The 23,729-nt window shown below is 39.5% G+C and overlaps 1 protein-coding gene across 1 annotated transcript in view; it reads right to left on the bottom strand.

Annotated features, from left to right (window-relative positions):
* The window catches only part of itfg1 (integrin alpha FG-GAP repeat containing 1), a 215,490-nt gene that overhangs the window by 154,867 nt on the left and 36,894 nt on the right, over window positions 1-23,729 (bottom strand). The window contains exon 7 of the mRNA XM_049470889.1: window positions 13,464-13,513. Coding sequence (XP_049326846.1) covers window positions 13,464-13,513 — 50 coding nt within the window. The remainder of the gene's footprint in view (window positions 1-13,463; window positions 13,514-23,729) is intronic.

Genomic DNA, 23,729 nt, shown 5'->3' with positions numbered 1-23,729 from the left:
AAAACCAGCAAATCAAACTGTAATCACATTTCACATTTAAATCCTTGAAGAAGCATTCCTATACTATTTATAATGTGATTATCAGGTTCTATTACTTTAGCAATTTGGAGTAATGGGAGGTCAAACTTAGGAAACATGACCATATGGCTTCGCATAAACCAGATTTATTTTTAACAAATGGCTAGCACTGGTCCTGTGAATTATGCAAACATTTAAAAACTTTTTTTTGGGAATTCTACATAATGGTTAGCAGACAGAAGACACGCATCCTAAATGAGCATCCTGTATTTACCAGCTTTACTCAGAGAAATTCAGCCATTAATTAGCATTCAGCAGAACGAGCCCGCCCCCTCGCCATGCCTAGACTTCATCTCTGACTAATGGCCTGTCCGGCGAGATGGACCCGAATGCAGGGAGGCATTTAAAACCAGAGAAATCTGCTCTCCCGTAAGCACCCGGCTCTGAGCTCTGAGCGGAGACAGTTTGAGGAAAAGTCGTAAATTAGTTCGGAAAAAAGAGGAAGCGCGTTTGTTTCCTTGGTATCAGCGCCTCGCTGTAATCCACCACGTTCTGCAGACAACTGCTAAATTACAGAGCTTATCACCCATAAACCATTTCACCGCTGAATGGCCGGCGCGCACAGAAGCAGGCGCCTTCCGTTTTTTTGCGTTTATTCTGTGTATTTGTTTTGCATATTTATTGTGCTCGTGTTTTGTTTGTGTTTATTTTCATAAGCGAAAGGCCTGGCACTGTTTCTTCCAGGGTTTTGAGGAGATTTGTTCACTTATTCAGCTGTTTTCATAAACTTTCAACACAGTACTCACCATTTCTACATGCTTAAAAGTAGCACTGTGTACTGGCAATAACTCTTGATTACCGTATTCGCAAAACAGCAGTGCTGCTGGAGTTTTTAAACACTTTGTTCACTCAGTGTCTACCTTTACCTCAGATACAAAATGATCCTCAGTTCATTCACAGTTGCTGTCTGTTGATTATCTTTTAATGTTTCATCAGTGCTTAAAGGATGCTGACAACAGTAACCACCTAGACACGTCTTAATAACCAACAGCTATATCATAGCAAAGGTGAGCAACATATGAGACACAACCTAGCAACACACTAGCAACAGCCAAACAACCCCTTAGCAACCACCAGCAGCTACAATATACAATGGCAAGAAAACAATATGTGAACCATTGTGTTAATAACCTTAAAAAAAGCTGGAATGACCTGACTAATCCTGTTTTATTGGATATGGGAAGGTAGCAACAAACAGCTATACCATAGCAACACCTTAGCAACCACCTGACAATATCTTTGCATCCACTAAACTAAATGCATTTGCTAAGACATTTACCACAGCACAACTACAGCAACCATTTAAAAACACCCTAACAACCATTTAGCAATGCCTTAGAAACCGTGTCTATAAGCACAATAGCAAAATACTGGCAAAAGCCAAACGACCCCTTAGCAACCACCAGCTACAATTTACAGTAAGTAAGGAAGTAAGGAGAAAGTAAGTGAACCCTTGTGTTTATAACCTTAAAAAAGATGCACTGACCTGGCTAATTTTATTGGATTTGGGAAGGTAGCACCAGCTATACCATAGCAACACCTTAGCAACTACCTGGCAATAGCTTCACACCCAGTAAACAATGGATTTGCTAACAAATTTACAATTGTTTAATGTTTAAATAATTGCCTATAAGCACATTAGCAACACATCGCAACAGCCACACAACCCCTTAGCAACCACCAGCTACAATATACAATGTACTATAGATACAACAGATGAGCCATGTCACGCCAAAAAAAGCTTTTCAGAGGAAAAAATTTAAAGTAACCACCAAGCAACACTTTATCAAAAAACATCTACTGTATACTACAATACAACCTTACGAACCACGTAGCAACCAACACCTTTACCATTGCTACAACTTAGCATACACCTAGCAACACCTTAGTGAGCATCAACTATACAACAGCAATTAGTAAATAAATAGTAAATCAGTACACCAACAGTAAATAAAACCTGAAAGGTGTATGCAAACATTTGTTCTCAGCTTTATATCCAACAAACTCGAATCAATCCTGTTTAGTGCACTGATTACCGCTAAATGCAGCAGCACCGCATGCAGGCTGTAGACGTGGCATCTGTATTATTAGTTACAGCAGTTATTATACCCTTTCCAGGCCTGAACAGACCCCCCACCTGCCTGAATTCTTATCTTTAAGCATGGGCGTGCCTCAGGGTTCCATCAACGCGCCACTTTCATTCTCGCTGTGCAGTAATGACTGCTTTTCCCAAGACCTCTCGGTCAATCTGCAGCGGTTTGCAGATGACACAACCTCAGTGGCCTCATTTCCCGCAGTGATGAAGCCCTCTATACGTGTGGTGTCAAGCTGTGCACATAACGGGTCGCAGCTCGACACCCTCAGATTGCAGGAAATGAAAGTGGAGTTACGTAAACAGCCACCTACCTGCCAGCTTTCCCCGGGAAATAAACAGAACTGCTGGGACTGGGGATTCGGAAGAGCCCTGCAGGTTTCGTGGGGACCACCAGTAATATAATAGAGGTTCACGGTTCTTCTATAAGTCTATCCTGACCTAGTTCTGCTCTGCTGTTATTGGATGTCCTCCATATCTCCATATCAGTACGATTTATCTCGTACTGTGGCCACTGATAAAGAGCTAGAGGACGACCAACACAAACTGTGCATCAACAGTTTCAGACCTTCTATCTCTGACTTTATCTACAAAGTGGAGCAGCTATAGGTAGGAGTGTCTAATAGAGTGGAGGGCAGTGAGTGGAAACAGTGTTTAAGAACTCCAGCAGCACTGCTGCAGTGTCTGATCTACCCATGCCAGCACAGTTTGCAGAAGACACGACCCACAGTGGCCTCATTGCAGGCAATGGTGAAGCTTTCTACTGGTAAGAAATGATCAGGGGAATAGTCCACAAATAGAGACAACTTGGGACTGTGGCTACTCCACCAAAAAGTAGGCAGCCAATCAAAATTACCCCAAGAGCACAACGGAGACTCATCAATGAGGTAAAGAAACAACACTGGCCTCATTTCCTGTAGTGATAAAGCCTTCTATAGGTGAGAAACGATCGGAGGAATAGATTTGAGGGAAATGAAAATGAGCCACCTACCTGCCAGCTTTCCCCAGGAAATAAACAGAACTGCTGGGACTGGGGATACGGAAGAGCCCTGCAGGTTTCGTGGGGACCACCAGTAATATAATGGAGGTTCAATGTTGTTCTATAAGTCTATCCTGACCTAGTTCTGCTCTGCTGTTATTGGATGTCCTCGATATTTCCATCATTGTCTGATTTATCTCGTCCTGTGTTCACTGATAAAGGACTAAAAGATGATAAACACAAACTATGACCTAATACAATGTCCCTCTGTTTTGAGTGTACCTCTAAAAAAATAGTTTAAAGGGTCTTGCAGCCATAACACTTCACCCTAACCTCCCCTTCAACCTAACAAGAGTGGGGTAGAGCCAAGTGGTAGAGCCAATTGGTAAAATAGGATTGGGCCTATCAAGCAAACAATGAGTTTCTGAAGCAGCTATAGATAGGAGTGTCTTATAAAGTGGTCAGTAAGCAAATACATTGTTTAAAAACTCCAGCAGCACTGCTGCAGGGCCTGATCTACTCACTGTACCATCACAATTTCTAGATGACACAGAGGATGAGCCCTCCAGGGTTGCGGGGACCACCAGTAACGTAACAGAGGTAACAGAGGCTGTTCTTCTCACACAGTGCTCCTCTTAAGTCTATCCTGACCTAGTTCTGGCACTGTGCTATTATTGGATGTCCTCGCTATCTCCATCACTGTCTGATTTTCCTCTGTATCTTACTTCTTCAAAGCCTGGACGGAGTGTCCCGATTATACGATTACATGCTTCTGCTTCCATTTCTACCCTTTAATTAAATAACTTATTAATTACTTGGGTAACAGTTCGGTAGTTTAAGGAACACAAATTAGTCACAGAAGAGCGGAACGTAAACTGATCATGAAGTGTCAACTCAGAGAAGGGCTACAGTAAGTTGTGAGGTGTTATCTTGTGAGTGAAGTTGAATAGGAATTATGGGAATTGGAGTGAGGTCTGAAAGTGGGTGGAAGATGGATGGGATCTTCCATTTCCAAATTGTTACAGTGTCATTTGTGTAGGTGTATCATGTGTGTGGTAGGTGGTGATATAATTATTGTGACCAGCAGCTTCTGGTTAGAACTGTCCATGCAACCGCACAAGTGACTGGTCAGAAATTAAATCCACATTCAATGCAGGAAGACCAAACACACATACCCCACAGCTCAGTGCAGTGTTCCTCAGCTATCATTGGACAAAGCAAAAGTCTAATGGATGCAACAGTGGCTTGCAAAAGTATTCATACTCCTTGAACTTTTTGTCACCTTACAACCACAAACTTAAGTGTATTTTACTAAGATTTAAGTATTGAAAAGTATTGAGCCGTCTTTACTCTTAAACCCCTTAATAAAATTGCAGTAAATTGCCTTCAGAAGTAACCTAATTAACTGTGTGTAATTTAGTCTCAGTATAAATATACCTGTTCTCTGAAGGCCTCAGTGGTTTGTTAGGGACCACTAGTGAAAAAACAGCATCATGAAGACCAAGGAACTCACCAGACAGGTCAGAGATAAAGTTGTGGAGAATAATTTTAAAGCAGGGTTAGGTTATAAAAACATATCCAAGCGTCCCAAGCATCCCAAAGAGCACTGTTCAATCCATCATCCAAAAATGAAGTATAACATTATTCTACAACTGCAAACCTACTGAAACATGGCCATGGTCCACCCAAACTGACATATTGAGCAAGGAGAGCACTGGTCAGATAAATAGACCAAGAGGCCCATGGTCACTCTGAAGGAGCTGCAGAAATCCATAATCCAGCTGTTCACAGACGCTCTCCATCCAACCTGGCTGAGCTTGAGCTGTTTTGTAAAGGAGAATGGACAAAAATCTCAGTCTCTTTCCAGCATCAGCACAGCATTAGCTGGTGATTAGAGGTCCAGAACACTCCACACACCAAACATACTCTGATGGTCCATCTCACTGCCTCAGAACATCATGCTCCGAGCTTCTGACCCAGCCTGAGCCCTCCATCGATCCTCACAGGCCTGAAAGAGCAAATCTAGTCTAAGTAAAGAACACCCTGCATGACCCTGAGCACTATTATCTCAGCAGAACATGGTACATGAGCCTGAGAGTCAAACTCATTTCAGCTTCAGCTGCGACAAGAAAACTATTACACATCAGGACGCTCTGACTGTCCTGTAGAGTGACCAATAAGGAGGATGATAAAGTAGTGTTCAGTAGGTAGAAGCACAAATTATAACTGAACTCAATGTCACTATACATACAACACAATAAATAATAATAAATAATAACATAGTATACCCCAGGCAGGTACATACATCTTAAACACAATTAGAATATCGTTTAAAAGTTACTTTGTTTCAGTAATTCAGTTCAAAATGTCAAACTCATACATTATATAAATGTATTACACACAGAGAGATCTATTTAAAGCATTTATTGCTTTCATCATTAACAATGATTGCTCACCATGATTATGGTGGGTAGTGCGCCACATCCTGCTGGAAAATGAAATCCGCATCTCCAAAACGCATGCACTCTTAAAACTTTATAAAAATGAATTTGTTTTCTTTGCATATTTTAAGGTCTGAATGATCTGCATCTTTTTTTTGTTATTTCTGTCATTTCTCATTTTCTGTAAATAAATGCTCAAATGAAAAAAAAAATATATATATATATATATAAATATATATATATATATATATATATATATATATATATATATATTTTTTTTTTTTTTTTTTTTTTTTTTTTGCGAGAAATGTTGTCTGTAGTTTACAGAATAAAACAACAATGTTAATTTTACTTATACATATACCTGTAAATGGCAAAATCAGAGAAACTGGTTTTGAGAGCTGTATATATGTATAATGTTAATGAAGGGGTTAACCCTGTTTAAACTGACCTTATCATGCTTTCTGCAGTAGTTTAAGCACCACAGATAATATAGAATAACTGTTGTTATTTTTTCTTTTTCTACGGCACTCTCTCTGTCTCACGATGCAAGTCCCACCCACACTAAAGGCCTCGGCATACTTCCAGCGAAACAAATTTTGTGAGCATTGCACGAAGTTGAGCGCACTTTCGCGAGCTTTCGATCTGGCATACTTTCTGCGGCTTCGCTTTGCTTGTCTCGTATGCTCCACCCAACTGCAGGTGGTGCTGTTACATTAATAAAGTTAAGTTTCATGACTACTGGAAAACGATCAACCATCGCGCTCTGTCTAGACAAGCTCGGGTATGTATCTCTCAAGAATCATAAAGGTGACAGTACTGCTGCTCAGCGAGCCTCCCTTCAAAATCGGCCATGTTTGTTTTCTTGGCACGCCTCTGTTTTAACGACCAATCACAGGAGTTGTCGCGTTGTGTGTTTGGCCGTAGAGTTGGCCCAGCTTCCATGTGCACGACACGGCGAACGAAGTCCCAGTGCGACGTCCGCGGCTGTTCGTTTTCTCCGCAATTACGTCACATTGTTTGCTGAAGCCACGCGAACGTCGTCTCTGCATGAAGTATGCTGAGGCCTTAAAACCTCACTGGCCAACTAAGCATAAGTAGAGGCCAATCAGGATGCTCTATTTCTCACTATGTGCATTGTGTGTCTTACTTGCTTGCACCTTTTTTTATTGCTTGTGCTCTCTCTCTCTTTATCTATCTCTATCTCTTTCTCTCTCTTTAGCTATCTCTCTTTCTCTCTCTCTCTCTCACACACACACACATTAACGATGCATCAACAATTAAATTCTGCATCAACATTTTTTATATTAAATTGACTAATTGTTGCAGCCATTCCATTCCATTACTATGAACTCTCAGCTTCTGGGCACATTATTTTTATTTTTTTTTATTTCTGTCACATTGTTCGCTGAAGCCACACAAACGTTGTCTCTGCATGAAGTATGCTAAGGCCTTAATACCTTACTGGCCAACTTAGCATAAGGAGAGGCCAATCAGGATGCTCTATTTCTCACTATGTGTATTGTGTGTCTTACTTGCTTGCACATTTTTTATTGCATGTGCTCTCTCTCTCTCTCTCTCTCTCTCTCTCTCTTTCTCTTTATCTCTCTCTCTCTTTATTTATCCCTCTTTCTCTCTCTCTTTATCTCTCTCTCTCATTATCTCTCTCTCTCTCTCTCTCTCTCCATCATACATTAACGATGCATCAAAAATAAAATTCTGCGTCAACCTTTTTTTTAAATATTACACTGACTAATTGTTGCAGCCATTCCATTCTATTACTATGAACTCTCAGCTTCTGGGCGCATTATTTTTTTTTTTTCTGTCACTGATTGTAAATAGGAACTGGATTTGACGGACAGGGTCGAGGCCTGGTGTATTCAGTATAAACTCCAGACACTCAGACGCTCATGTTCTCACTGACGCCCTGACAAACACTCGCCGGCGACAGTGACTGCCTGATTGAGTCGGGCTGTCAGCTGTAAACATCCTCCGTGCTTTTGATTGTCGGTCTGGCGAGATTCACACACACAGAAACACTGAGAGAGAGACACACACACTGATTGAGCCTTTGATTTGGAATGTGTGCATCAATACAGGCCATTTACACAGAGATATGGTCTGATTGAGAGTGTGAAAGTGTGACTGATGGGCCTCTGCAGATGTGCATTCTTGTTAACACGATCAGTATATGGACAAGTGCATTGGGACGCATGCTCATTCAATGTTTCTTTCAAACTAAGGGCTATTAAAACGAGTCGGAGTAACTGTCTATTCAGTCCATAAAAGAGCATAAAAGTCCAGTTACTGTACATTGCTGTGAAGGATAATTTAATTTAACTGCATTTAGCAACAAGAGTGTTAGAGAGATCAGGATGCTGGATGAAGCCAGATGATTGGTTAAGTGGTTGCTGAGCGCCGCTGAGAGCCCCAAGTCATTAATGGCAAGCTTGGGGGTTCCTCAGACTGCCTGCCGCTCTGGGCATGTGTGCTCACTGTATGTCAGTGAATGTGTGTGGGTGTAGGCGTTAATTAGTGTGTATGATCAATATACAGAGGTGTCGAGTAACTAAGTACAAATACTTTGTTACTTAACTTAAGTAGAAATGTTGGTTTTCTATACTTTACTGCAGTTATTATTAGGGGCATGACGAGACACTAATATCACGAGACGAGACACAATATTGGGTTCACGAGAACGAGACAAGATGAGATTTAAAAATAACATTTTAAAGAAAACATCAAAAATGAAAAATGGCTTGAAAACTAGAGTTTTATTTGACAAAATCATATAACGCAAACTTAACAGACTGGTTTCTCTCACACATTGATTCTGTAAGAAATAGAAATAAGAATAAAAAATAAGAATAAAACTTTTCTAGGTCTTATATAGTGCAAACAATAAGTGCAAACCACAACCAGTCATATTAAGACTATGGTTTGTGTTTTTTTCTCCTAAATCTCTTGAAATTAAACTATGCAGAACCATAACCAGTCATATTAAGCCTATGCTTGAAGTGTAAACAGAGACAGAACATGTTTTAAATACAGTACAGAGCTAAGGGATTAGTACAGCTGCCTATCAAACAGTCACATGTAGGATTTACTTACAGTATTTATATATGGTTTGTGGCTTGTTGGTCACTCTGTTACCGTTTATTGTTTCCACTGGAGCCAAAATGCAGCCAGACATACAACTTAAAAGTAGCAGAAGCATCTTCTATACAAATGGCTGAATTTTCCTCTTCTGCTGAGAGCTGCTCTCACTGCTCAGCCACCATACTCTATCGCTATCGCTAATGGGTTGCCAGATCCCTCTTAAGAAGCCCACACTTGCCCCGCGAGACAGGTTTAAGCCAGACAAGAAATATCGCCACGCTTTAGATCTCGTCACACCGCTAGTTATTATTTATCAGACTAATTTTTACTTGTAACTTAATGACCAAAATAGCCTCGTTACACCTATTTAATTCAATAAAGTAGCTAAATTTAGGGCGTGTCAGTGTGTCTTTGGTATAGTAAGGGCACAAAAAATATGCCTTGTGTGACTCGAAACGTGCAAAAGACATGAACTAATTATCTTAAATAGTTATAGTTGTGTTTTGGGTGAAACGTGAAATAAACCGTAAATCAGTATGCTAGTAGTCACTCTCTTTAAGAGTCAGGTGAGCTCTGACTTTGGCACGTTCCTATCTTAACAGCGTGGGGCTTTTGCGCGTCTCAACAGAGGATACTGATCTGCTACGCCAGCAGCTCATTTAAGGAAACAGCAATGTTATTTTATTCTTTACTCTGTTTATTGTTAATATAAAAGTTGGGTTTACGCTAGGGGTGGGCAATATTATATCGTATACAATATATCGTGACAGAAATATTGTGATATTAAAAATCCATATCATGATAATAACTAATGTCTTAAAAGTAGTTTATTATTTACTGTGAAGCTTTAGGTGTATTTATTGTATAATTGTTTTAGTTTGCAGTTTATATGCATGCACTAAATATTCTGCAATATTATTTGATGCATTATATTATTGTATGCTATATTATTTATTTTGCCACATTATGATTATGCTGTTATACTATTATACTATATTCCTGAAATTAATTAATTATTTTTCTGTTTTCCTATATCGCCAAGTATATTGTTATCACAAAAATACCCTGAAATATTATTATTATTATTTTAGAGCCATATCGCCCACCCCTAGTTTACGCTCTGCAGTGGGTCCGTGTGTGTGTGTGTGTGTGTGTGTGGAAATAGAGCCAATACCGCAATAATAGCACGTTCATATACAAAGAATGAATTGTTGCACATGCCTGCTATACATTTTAATACCAATTTATACGCTATAAAAAATAATAGTAATAAAAACTATTACTAATGACTATATTATTATGCTACTTGAACGTAACTATTCATGTGATCCAAATTACACTTAAAAAAAAGTCAGTAAACTTATCACAATTCTTTCTGAGACAAAGTAAAACATTATTACGACAGCAAGAAATTAGGCAACGATATTGAAAAAGTTCCAGTTTTGTGTTCCAGTGTTTGTTTGTTCATATATTAAGTTATTTTCCTCACTTAGCCGAATGCTAGATGCAGTGATGAAGCTACGGGAAGATAAACGCACTCGGGGAAAATAGTCTCCATCAGCACAGCTAATATTCCCGCTTTTGTTTGTTTAGCCGGAGCGGCTCCATCTAGCTGCAGAGTGCAGCGGCTCGACACGATGGACAATTACAGTAATGGCTCTGCGTACAGCGTACAGTCCCAACTGCAGCTAAAGCCTTTCAATTTATACAATCAGTACAGATTCCAGGCCTGTGTGTGTGTGTGTGTGTGTGTGTGTGTACATGTGTGTGTGTGTGTGTGTGTGTGTGTGTAATCTCGAGAGAAGAAAGAGAAAGTAATTAAAAGCAGTATGGCCGGTCGAGGGATCTGAGGGTGTTGGCCTGTGACCAACTTACTGTTAAAACCTCGCAGCAAAGAGACCGGATTACTGCGCTTTACTGTGTGTGTGTATGTTTGTGTGTGTGTGTGTGTGTGTGTGTGCGTTTTTGTGTGTGTGTGTGTGTTTGTGGCGTAAATGTATGTCTATTTACAGTATTTTTCACAGCATAAGGTGCACAGGATTATAAGGTGCATTATGCGACACTAGTAAGGAACAGGGGTGTCACCATGTTTTCCTTTTAATTCAGCAGGTCTCGCCGCTGTGTAGTGGTAAGGGTAACTAAGTTCAGTAAAGCTAAGCTAAGTAAACAAAACTATAATTCTTAAAAAATGTATGGCTGGATGGATAGTTGGTCAGATGTATGGATGGGTGGATGGATCGATTGATTGATGCATGGATAGTTAGCCAGATGGATGGATAAATAGTTCGGATGGATAGATGGATGTATGAATAGTTATTCGGATGAATGGATAGTTGGTCAGATGATTAGATAGATGGATAGTTGGTCGGATGGATAGAGGGACTTATGGGTACATTGGTAAACAGGTAGATGGATGAATGGATTAATAGGCATATAGATTTATGGATGGATAGGTGGATGCATGCACAGGTATACGTTTGAGTAGGTAAACAGAGAAATGAATAGAAATGCTGATGGGTGGATGAATAGTTAGATGAGTGTGGATAAATGGATGGATGCATTGGCAGGTGGATTGAGAAATGGAGAGATGGATGAATAACACACTTATAACCGTTTATTTACAGTTAGCTTAGATTTCCAGATTTCCACTTAGGCTGGGTGCAGCAGCATTAGCATTAGCAGCTAACCACTAGCGCTAGCCATGTTGCGGTTAGCGCCTAATGCTAATGCTGCTCCAGCATTGCCGTCCGGGGTTAGCAGCAGGCCACAGGCTGATAACATTCACCGCTGATCGGTGAAAGAGCTAGCACTTAGTGGTTAATGCTAATAGTGTTCCAGCCAGTATAAGGCGCACTGGATTAAAAGGCGCACTGATGATTTTTTAGGAAAATTAAAGGATGCATCGCTGTGTTTTGACGCGACATAGGAGTGTAAATGCAACTTCAGTCTCACCTTGTCCTATCTTGTCCTTTCTTCATCTCACTATCTCTCCCATTCTTATCATTCGATCTCTCACTTTGCTATCTTTCTTTCTCCCCTTCTCTCTCTCTCTCTCTGTGAAACTTTGTATGCAGCCCTATTTATAGACCAGAATAGTTTAGAATATTAGTACTTTAAACAGATTTTGTAGAATAAAATGATTTTCCAAGTTTTTTCCTAGATGAATACAAATTTTGGACTCTCGGATGATGAGTTAAAGCTTCCAGAGCTTCTGAATGTTCCACAGACTCTGCTGACCTTTCCAAGACTGCTGAGCCATCACTGCCCCCCTGTGCTCTCTCTTCTCTCTCTCTCTCTCTCTCTCTCTCTCTCTCTCTCTCTCTTTAACTCCACAGTCATTTATCTTGTCTCCTGCCCCCCTTTCCCTGTTCTCTCTTCTCCTGTTCAGTAAATCTCTCTCTCCTGCTGAACTTGTCGTCTTTTGTTTTCTGTTTTTAGTCGTTCCTCTTTCATCTCGTTCGCCCTGCTCGGCCTCCGCCCGCACTCGCTCCATCTTTCCCTCTCATCCCCCACCCTCGACTCTCCAGCTCTGACTTCTCCTGACCTTCTCGCTCGTCTGAAGACAGGAACACACACTGGCTCTGCTGCAGTCTGTAGCTCTGCTGATTTTATTAACTCCAGTTATGTAAAGTATATTTGAATAAGAGCTGATTATATAATCCCTGAGTATGAAAGACAAAACAGGCTGAAAGCCACATACACTTTTACTCATCTGACTTTTCTATCCATCCATCCATCCATTGGCCTATCATCCACCCACCCACCCACCCAAAAATCTACTCATCCATCCATCTATCCATCCACCAATCCATCCACCCATAATCCATATATCACCCTATATTCCTATCCTTCCACCTATTTCAACTGTCCATGTGCCTACGCATCCATCTAGCCATCCACCCCGATTTAATTTTCTATTTATCTATCTATCCATTTGCCTAATCATCAATTTATAAAACTTCCTATCCACCCATTATCTATTTATTCGTCCAGAATCCATCCAAGCTATATATGACTTTCCGCCTGCTTATCTGCCTAGCTCTGCATTCATCCATCCGCCTATCCAACAACCTTACTAACAACATATCCATTCAGCCAATCTATTAATCATTATCCATCCATATCCCTAAATCCCATTTATCCATCCATCCATCCATCCATCCATCCATCCACCACCCTATCTATCCATCCATATATTTTCTTATGCAACAATCCACCCAGCCATCCATTCACCTTCCATACCATCCGCCTATGCATCCAGCCATTAATCTATCTATCCATCTATCTACTTATACATCAATCTAGGCATCCACTCTATATACTATTTATCTGTATATTCATTTTATTTCTTATTTTTCTGTCTACTCATCCATCTTAATTCTTATCCATCCATCCATCCATCAAACTTCCTATCCACCTATTCCTTTATCCAACATCCATCCAATCCATCCATCCATCTATCATCCATCCATCCAACAACCTTCGTTACTACATATACATCCATCCAATCTTCTTTTTAAATCTTTCCATCCACCCAATAATTTATCCCTCTGTCTGGAGATTGTAGCTGTTAATGCTTTTCTGTTGAATGTTAATAATTTGTTATAGCAGCAATGTTGTATGTGTGTGTGTGTGTGTGTGTGTGTGTGTGTGTGCTTACAGTAGTGCTGTAACTATTGAGAATGACACAGAATTGGGAAAGCCTTGTCATGTGTAATCATCAAAAGATGAAAGATGATGAGAGAAAAGAGATATAAGTAAAGATGTAACATACCGTGTTGAGCCAAGTCTCAAACCCAGGTCCCTCTGTGGTCAGGAACAAATCTGAGAGAAAAAAAGAGAGAGAGGGAGGAAGAAAGAGATCATTATACACTTACTGAGAGACAGAATACAGAAGACTGCTGTTAGCGTGGAGTGATTTGACTGAACATGGTCAGTGAGAGAGTGGGCTCGAGTGGGTTTCTGAGGCCGCTAGAACAGAACCGGTGGAGATCTGGATCTGTGGGAGAGAGAAGAGATCAGACTGGCACAATTTTCCAATCCTCTGTCGTCTCTTTCTCAGTGAGTTTTCACACATCGCTGCACCCGGCAGCCAGGCACCGCCAGCGCCACTGAGAGACCCCACGGATCAGGAGACTCTGGATGGGGTTCAACTGCACACTGACTGCAAAATTCACTTCTTATTTCCTTAAAGAAACAGCTTCACTCACACAATCTAACATACCCAGGATTTTCTGCAGCTAACGGAGTCAATCAACCAACACACAACAAGTACAGATGCAATTCAGACTTACTGAGCACTACTACTACTGTATATCCATCCATTCATCCATCCACTCACTCAGTAATGCATATATTAATATCCATCATCTACCAACCTATCCATCCATCCATTCATCAATTCATCCAAAAATGTCTATTTATCTATCCATTCATCCCTCCACTCAATCTAACTGCCTATGCATCCATTTATCCCTATGTACATTTATCCATTAATTTATTCATCCATCGCTCCATTCCTCCATCCAACTCCCTCTGCATCCATCCGTTCTTCCATCAATCCACCTACTGATGCCTATATTAATATTCATTATTGACAAACCTATCCATTCCATACACATCTATTCATCCATCTCTCATTCCATCAACCCACCCATCCACCAATGCCTATATTAATACTAAACATTTACAACCCTTTCCATCCATGTATCTAAACATGTCTATGTCTCTATCCTTTCATCTATCTATCTCTCCATTTATCAATCCACCTGCTGTATTCATCCACCCATCATCATTTCTGTTCATCCTTCTGTTTACCTACTTAAACGTATACCTGTGCATGCATCCACCTATCCATCCATAAATATATATATGCCTATTTATCCATTCATTCATCTACCTGTTTACCTGTTTGGCCTTATGTACCCATAAGTCCAACTATCCATCAGACCAACTGTCCATCCATCCATGCCTCCCATCCATCCGACCAATCCATTCATCTGACCAACTATGCACTCATTTGAATAACTATTCATACATCCATCTATTCATCTGAACTATTCATTTATCCATCCATCTGGCTAACTATCCATGCATCAATCGATCCATCCACCCATCCATACATCTGACCAACTATCCATCCAACCATCCATCTGACCAACTATCCATCCATTCAGCCATCCATCTGGCCAACTATCCATCCATTGAGTCATCTATCTGACCAACTACCCATCCATCTCACAAACTATCTATCCATTTATCCATCTATCCATCCATCTGACCAACTTTTAATAGAGCCATCTGACCAACTATCCATCCATCAATCCATGCATCCACATATCTGGCCAACAATCCATCTATCCGTCTATCTGACTAACTATTTATCCAGCCATCCATTTGACCAACCATTCATCCAACCATCCATCCAGCCATCCATCTGACCAACTATCCATCCACCCATCTATTTGACTAACTATCCACGCATCCAGCCATCCATCTGACCAACTATCCATCCATTGAGCCATCTATCTGACCAATTACCCATCCATCTCACCAACTATATATCCATTTATCCATCTAGCCAACTATCTGTCCAACTACCCATCCATCGGACCATCCATTCATTCATTCATCCATCCATCCAACCATTCAGCCATCCATCTGACCAACTATCCATCCATTGAGCCATCTATCTGACCAACTACCCATCCATCTCACCAACTATATATCCATATATCCATCTATCCATCCATCTGACCAACTATCCATCCATCCATCCATCCATACATCCACCCATCTGGCGAACAATCCATCTATCCGTCTATCTGACTAACTATTTATCCAGCCATCCATTTGACCAACCATTCATCCAACCATCCATCCAGCTATCCATCTGACCAGCTATCCATCCGCCCATCCATCTGATTGACCCACCACTCAAGCATAGCTGGGAGGCAAATATTCATTCCATGTGAAACCACTGCTTTTAATATGTGACACTGCAGAAACAGATTTCATTAGACCCACAAACCACACTAACCACAGCTCATAAACGGAATGTGTATCTTCAAAGAGGTGGAGACAGAGTGAAGGGCACAGCCCACCTTTACAGATCTGTCTCCATCTATCATCTATATCTCCGTACTGAAACAAGGGCTCCTCAAGGGTTCAATACGTCAATGTTCTTCAGCACATCATCATAACAGCTGAAAGAGCATGCGTTGCTGCGTTATCGACAGGTCTTTCAAAAGCTCTCAGGCTCTGAACGGCAGCATGTATTGAGTGTGATTATCCTGATGGGAGTGGACGGCAGCGCTGAGGTATTATCCTGATGAGGGCAGCTGAACACCAAGCGTGCTCTCCCATCGATACCCTAGCCTTTGTACCAGTCAGGCTTCACTGTGGGCCTGGATAACGGTCATTACCGAAGCCACATTCAGCTTAAACAGGATGGGGTTGGACACTGTTTAGACAAGAGGGTGGGAGTTTAACACTGGCTACTACTCAGCTATTCACATTCATACAGAAAGCAAACCTTTTTCTTATGCGTGCCACCCTGTAGCAACATCTTGGCAACTGCCTGAATGTAAAAAACAGTTAAACCTCAACAAAATGTCCTTCCTTTCTTTTCGATACAGTTTTGGACTATACTTTCGACTTTTTAATACTGGTAAGATCTTCCCTGGATCAGAGAGGCTGGATCCAAAGCAGACAGGCAGGAACATGAAGCTCATTTTATGGAAATTTTCAGCATGGATATGTTTTTGTACTATCAGGAAGAAAGAAAGGATATAATATAAAAACGAAAGAGAGAGAAAAAGAGAGAGAGAGCGAGAGAAGAGCACTGAAGCATCACTATTTCACAAGACAAGACACAGCTTGCAGAATACACCTCATCTGCCTTTGTAACTTCCTTCCCTCTCTCTCTCTCGAGTCTCTGGTGTGCAACTCGGTATCGAATCTCTGAGTTTGAATTAAAGTCCACTCACAAGTTGTCTGAGGTTCAAGTATGACTCAACTCTCTAGCATTTTGGAGAGTATGGATCGAGCAACAAGTCTATAGAGTACAAGTCCGAGCCGAATCAAGAGGAGTCTGAGGTCTAGGTCCAGTTACAAGTGTCTGAGGTTCAAGTTCGAGTCAAGTCGTTGGGTGTGATTCCAGATCGAGCAACATGTCTTTAGAGTGCAAGTCTGAATTTTGAAGTTTTAAGTTAAGCTTAGGGTCTTTGGGGTGCAAGTTGGAGTCATGTCACAAGTTTTTAAGATTTGAGCCAAGTTGAGTTTTCAAGTTTTAAGTAAAGTCAACAGTCTTTGCGCTTCAGGTATGGTTGCAAGTGTCTGAGGTTCAAGTTCGAGTCAAGTCTCAAGTCTTTGGGTGGGATTCCAGATCGAGCAACATGTCTACCGAGTGCAAGTCTGAATTTTGAAGTTTTAAGTAAAGTCAACAGTCTCTGTTCTTTAGGTCCAGTTGCAAGTTGTCTGAGGTTCAAGTACAACTCAACTCTCTAGTCCTTCCGTGAGTCTGGGTCGAGTTTGAGTCAAGTCACAAGTCATTGGGTGTAATTCCAGATCAAGCAACATGCCTTTAGAGTGCAAGTTTTTTTTGAGATTTGAGCTCAGAGTCTGAAGACTGAGGTGCAAGACTGAGTTATGTCACATGGTTTAAGTCCAAGTTGAGTTTTGAAGTTTTAGTTAAAGTAAATAGTCTTTGCACTTTAGGTTCAGTTGCAAGTGTCTGAGGTTTAAGTACGAGTCAAGTCTTGAATCTTTGGGTGCAAGTCTGGATCAAGAGGTTGGGTCCAGTTGCAAGTGTCTAAGGTTAAAGTACGTCTCCAATCTTTGGTTGAGTCTGGATCGAGCAACAAGCCTCTGGAGTGCAAATCTGAACCAAGTCAAGAGTTTGAGGTCTAGGTCCAGTTACAAGTGTCTGAGGTCCAAGCACAAGATTCAAGTCACAACCCCAAACTTTTGTGATTGAGTTTTAAAGTTCTAAATCAAGTCGTTCAGGTTCAGTTGCAAGTGTCAGATTCACGTATAAGTCAAGTCTCAAGTCTTTTCATTGTACTGTTCATTGCAGTCTTACAATATAACAAAAATAAAAAAGTTAAATCAACTTCCTCTTTAGTTGTAATAACTTGATGTTCTAAGTTATGTTAACTTAAGTTTTCTTAACCCATTACTTAACATTTTTAAGGCAACCGGTTTCTTATCCAACTTATCCAAGTTTACAGTGTACAAACCAATCAGTGTCAAGTAGAGGGAGACTTTGTCCAAGTTGGTGGCGATAAAAGTACGTTCTGAAGTTCTTTAGTGCATTTAGTCACTAAACTGCAGTGTAAAACTGGATAAAAATAACCGGACTAAACTTACCACATACATACCATCAACGTTGGTTTGAATTTTAAGCCAATGAGAATGTGAGTTCCCACCAGTTTATTAAAGCTGTTGGTACTGCTGTGTGTGTGGTGAAAGCGCAGTAATGAATAAAGTCTGATAAGTGCGTCTCTGTGCTGAAGCTGTTTAAAGATGTCTGAGTTCTCCAGCCGTTTAAAACATTCAAAACATCCCTAATAACCACTTTAAAACTCCGCACGTTAATATTCCGACACTGAAGTCTCCCACTAGACCGGAACGCCGGAGCGCTGGTCTGTTTCATCATCGCACCGCCGCTGTCTGTCAGGAGAGCCAGGAACTAAATGTGAAATAAATAGCAGCAGTGAGGATGATCTGATGAGATGCTTCAGCGTTCACCTCCAGAACCTGCATATAAACCTGGAGGACCGGGCAGGAGATGTGGAATCTGCTCAGCCACAGAGAAGAGCTGGTTTTATACTGGAGAATTCACAGTGAATAATAATAATTCATAATAGATTCTAAACTACTCAAAGTGCACCCTAAACTGTCATTGTAGACAGTGAATAATTCACAGGAAATACTGAAAATTCAAAGTATATACCAAATAATTCATACTATATAGCTCTCGAAAAAAACATCAGTTTCTGAATCAGTTTCTCTGATTTAGCTATTTATAGGTTTATGTTAAACCTGTTGTTTATGATAAACATTGTTGTTTTATTCTATAAACTACGGACAACATTCCTCCCAAATTCCAAAAAAAAAAAAAATAGTCATTTAGAGCATTTATTTGCAGAAAATGAGAAATGGCTGAGATAAAAAATATAAAAAAAAAAGACACAGGGCTTTCAGACCTCAAATAATGCAAAAAAAAAATAAAATTAAAAAAAAAAAATTAAAAAAAAAAAAATAAATAATAATAATAATAATAATATTTGGTGGAATAACCCTGGTTTTTAATCCCAGTTTTCATGCATCTTGGCATGTTCTCCTCCACCAGTCTTACACACTGCTTTTGGATAACTTTATGCTGCTTTACTCCTAGTGCAAAAATGTAAGCAGTTCAGTTTAGTTTAATGGCTTGAGATCATCCATCTTCCTCTTGATTATATTCCAGAGGTTTTCATTTTGGTAAAATCAAAGAAACTCATCATTTTTAAGTGTTTTTTTTTTTTCACTAAACAAACAACAAAATCCTAAACCTAAACTTGGACTCTGAACATGGAATTGCAGTTAAGTATAGACAAATTATAAGACTCAATAGTTCATAGTGAATATTGTTATATCTATAGTGAACACTGAACAACTCTCAGCAGATCCTAACCCATTCACACTGGATACTAAACAACAGTTAAATGTACAACTGTGAGTCCTGCTGACTGTTTGCCAAGTCTGACCTCCACAACCAGCAGATTCCAGCGGCCTTTCTGTGGCACACCTCCAATCCACTGGGCTAATCAGGAGTGTCAGAGAACATAACGCGGAGTGACAGAGAGGGATGAGCGCCGGGAGAAGAAGCCGATGATGTCTCAGACTCCGCAAATTAATCTGATTAAATAGGCTGCGGGTACATATTAATATACGCCTTGATTAGTGCTCTGATTAATTTCACGCTCTCGTTTCCGCTGCACCTTGTGCCGCCCCACTCGCCGGAGCCTGATTTCACTTCCCAGAATGCAGCACCTCTCTCTTACATGTCGTTCTTTCCTTTTTTTATCTCTCTCTCTCTCCTTCACATCTCTTTCTTTCTCTCTCTCTCTGGTTGAGTTGTTTGTTTTTGGCTCGGCCCGGAACCTCCATTACAGCATGAATATTTGAGAGAGACTCCAGGATTAAAATATTAACGAGCACTTTTAGATTATGGTTCAGTAGGGGGGAGAAGAAAAGGCAGGAGAAAGGGCAGCACACACACACACACACACACACACACACACACACACACAGCATTCAGACACTTCAGTGTTTCAGCATCTCAGCACTAATTACAGACTACAGTTACAGCCCATAATTAGGGCAGGAGACAGGACGCGGGGCGGTGGAGTCAGTCACAGAAACAAATAACTGAAAACCTCTCCATAATCAAGACACAGACCGCCACTGACTCCGCCCACAAATATCTTATCGCTACACAAAATGGGCTGATTACAAAACCCTAAAACTGTTACATCACAGTCTTGCATCATAAATATTTATTAACATACACATAGACTATATAGACTAGCCCAAGCAACACTAATATGGACCTGTAGAGCTAGAACATCAGAAGTTTGTAGGTGATTTTCTATATATATATATATATATATATATTAAAAAATACAGAGCTCTGGAAGAAAAAAAAAAAAAAAGAAACCATCAGTTTCTGAATCAGTTTCTCTGTTTTAACTATTTATAGGTAAATGTTTGAGTAAAATGAACATAGTTGTTTTATTCTATAAACTATGGAACAAGATTTCTTTCAAATTCCCCCCAAAAATGTGATTTAGAGTAGGGGTGGGCCATATGGCTCTAAAATTATATCACAATATAATTTTAACGATATACTTGCCGATATAGGAAAACAGAAAAAAATAATTAATTAATTTCAGGAATATAGTATAATAGTATAACAGCATAATCATAATGTGGCAAAATAAATAATATAGCATAAAATAATATAATGCAGCTAAAAATATTGCAGAATATTCAGTGCATGCATATAAACTACAAACTAAAACAACTATACAATAAATACACCTAAAGCTTCACAGTAAATAATATACTACGACAGAACATCTCTATTATCACGATATGGATTTTTTAATATCACAATATTTCTGTATCACGATATATTGTATTCAATATAATAATGCCCACCCCTAATTTAGAGCATTTATTTACAGAAAATTAAAAATGGCTGAAATAATAAAAAAAAGAAAACAAGTTTATATTCATAAAGTTTTAAGAGTTTAGAAATCAATATTTGGTGGAATAACCCTGGTTTTAATTCAGTTTTCTTGGCATCATGTTCTCCTCCACCAGTCTTACACACTGCTTTTGGATAACTTTATGCCTTTACTCCTGGTGCAAAAATTCAGTAAGTTCAGTTTAAATAATGAATATTTCACAATCAATACTGATTAATCTACAGTGGATTCTGAACTAATCATTGTAGATATAAAACAATTCATGGACACTTAACACTGAACAAAGTAAATACAAAATAATTAACAGTGATCCAGAACAATTCAGCGTGGATACTGGACAGCACACAGACACTACACAACTCATAGTGGATGCTGACCCATTCAATGTGATAACCGAGGAAGTCATATTAGACACTTAATGGATAACAGAGAATACTAAATTCAAATTCAAAACAGATATTTAACAATTCGTCAGCACTTCAGATTAGCCCCGCCCACTTACACTAAGGCTATAGGGGGGCTTTTTCTGAGGGCACATTCCTATTTTTCCTTTTCTTTCATTGTCACACCCCCTTCTCTCCTTTTTTACCACTTTTTTTACTTTTACATGTCTTTTTCCCTTTTTCTCTTTTCTTATTTCTCATCTCTTATGTTTTTTTTCTTTATCTGCTTTTTCCCTCTCTCTCTCATGTCTCTCATTTCTCCTTTTTCATCTCATCTCTTACCATTTTTCGATAAACATCTTTCCCCTTCTCTCTCTTTACCCCATCCACCACTTTTCATCTCTTTTTTTCTTTTTACACTATTTACCTCCCTGTTTGTCACATTCTCTCCCTCTTTCTCTAATATTCTCTACCTCTCTTTTTACACTCTTTCTCCCTCTTTCTCTAATATTCTCTACCTCTCTTTTTACACTCTTTCTCCCTCTTTCTCTAATATTCTCTACCTCTCTTTTTACACTTTCTCCCTCTTTCTCTAATAATCTTTAACTCTCTTTTTAATCTCTCCTTCACTGTTTCTCATATTCTCTCCCTCTTTCACTAATTTTCTCTACCTCTCCTTTTATACTCTGTCTCCCTCTTTCTCTAATATTCTCTACCTCTCCTTTTACACTCTTTCTCCCTCTTTCTCTAATATTCTCTACCTCTCCTTTTACACTCTTTCTCCCTCTTTCTCTAATATTCTCTACCTCTCCTTTTACACTCTTTCTCTAATATTCTCTACCTCTCCTTTTACACTCTTTCTCTAATATTCTCTACCTCTCTTTTTACACTCTTTCTCTAATATTCTCTACCTCTCTTTTTACACTCTTTCTCTAATATTCTCTACCTCTCTTTTTACACTTTCTCTAATATTCTCTACCTCTCCTTTTACACTCTTTCTCCCTCTTTCTTTACCTCTCTTTTTATACTCTTTCTCCCTCTTTCTCTAATATTCTCTACCTCTCTTTTTATACTCTTTCTCCCTCTTTCTCTAATATTCTCTACCTCTCTTTTTACACTCTTTCTCTCTCTTTCTCTAATATTCTCTACCTCTCTTTTTACACTCTCTCCCTCTATCTCTAATATTCTCTACCTCTCCTTTTACACTCTTTCTCCCTCTTTCTCTAATATTCTCTACCTCTCTTTTTACACTCTCTCCCTCTATCTCTAATATTCTCTACCTCTCCTTTTACACTCTCTCCATCTTTCTCTTATAATCTCTACATCTTTGTACACTCTTTCTCCCTCTTTCTCTAATATTCTCTACCTTTCTTTTTACACTTTCTCTCCCTCCCCTTTTCTCACATTCTCTCCTTCTTTCTCTAATATTCTTTACTTTTTTTACTCTCTCCCTCTTTCTCTAATATTCTCTACCTCTATTTTTACACTCTTTCTCCCTTTTTCTCATATCATCTTTAAACTCTCTTTTTTGTCTTTCTCCTTCGCTGTTTCTCATATTCTCTCCCTCTTTCACTAATATTCTCTACCTCTCTTTTTGCACTCTTTCTCCCTCTTTCTCTAATACTCTCTTTCTTTTTACTCTCTCTCCTTCGCTGATTCTCATTTTCTCTCTCTCTTTCTCTAATAATATTTAACTCTCTTTTTATTATCTCTCCACTGTTTCTCATATTCTCTCCCTCTTTCTCTAATATTCTCCAACTCTCTTTTTACACTCTCTCCTTATATGCTCTCCTTCTTTCTTTATTATTCTCTACCACTCTTTTTACAATCTATCTCCTTTCCTGTTTTTCTCCCCCTCATATCCACACTTCCTCTCATATTTTCTCTCTTTTATATTCACTTTTTTGCATAATTTCTCTTATACATTCTCTCTTTAATATCCTCTCTCATATTCTCTCCTTATTTTTCTAATATTCTCTCTCCCTCTCATATTGTATCTCTCTTATATTGTATCCCTCTCTCTCAGTAAATGTATATACTGTAATTATTTACGCTGTTGTGTAATCAATTCCGTAATTACATCATTACATTTAAACAGCTCATCAAAACTACAGTAAACATGCTAGCATTCCAATCTAGCGTCTCTGGTTCCTGCAGTTTTTCTTCATCTCCTCTTCTCTTCCTCTTCCTCAGTGAGTTTACAGCTCACAGAAACAAACATTGCTCTGGTACTTTATTATGTTTCTCACGTTTCTGCTGATTTTCTCCTCCACCTCTTTATCTCCACCCTGCTCCCTCGGAGATCGCTCCATTACTGGTCAGGGGGCCGGCGTTACGGGTGGAGATAAGAGGCAGCGGTGGTTAAAAGCACAGCAGAGAGCACAGCGGTTCTAACAGACT

This window comes from Astyanax mexicanus, chromosome 23 (assembly GCF_023375975.1).
Source record: "Astyanax mexicanus isolate ESR-SI-001 chromosome 23, AstMex3_surface, whole genome shotgun sequence".
Classification (NCBI taxonomy): Eukaryota; Metazoa; Chordata; class Actinopteri; order Characiformes; family Acestrorhamphidae; genus Astyanax; species Astyanax mexicanus.
The sequence above is the reverse complement of the archived record's forward strand: the minus strand, read 5'-3'. Positions and strand labels throughout refer to the sequence as shown.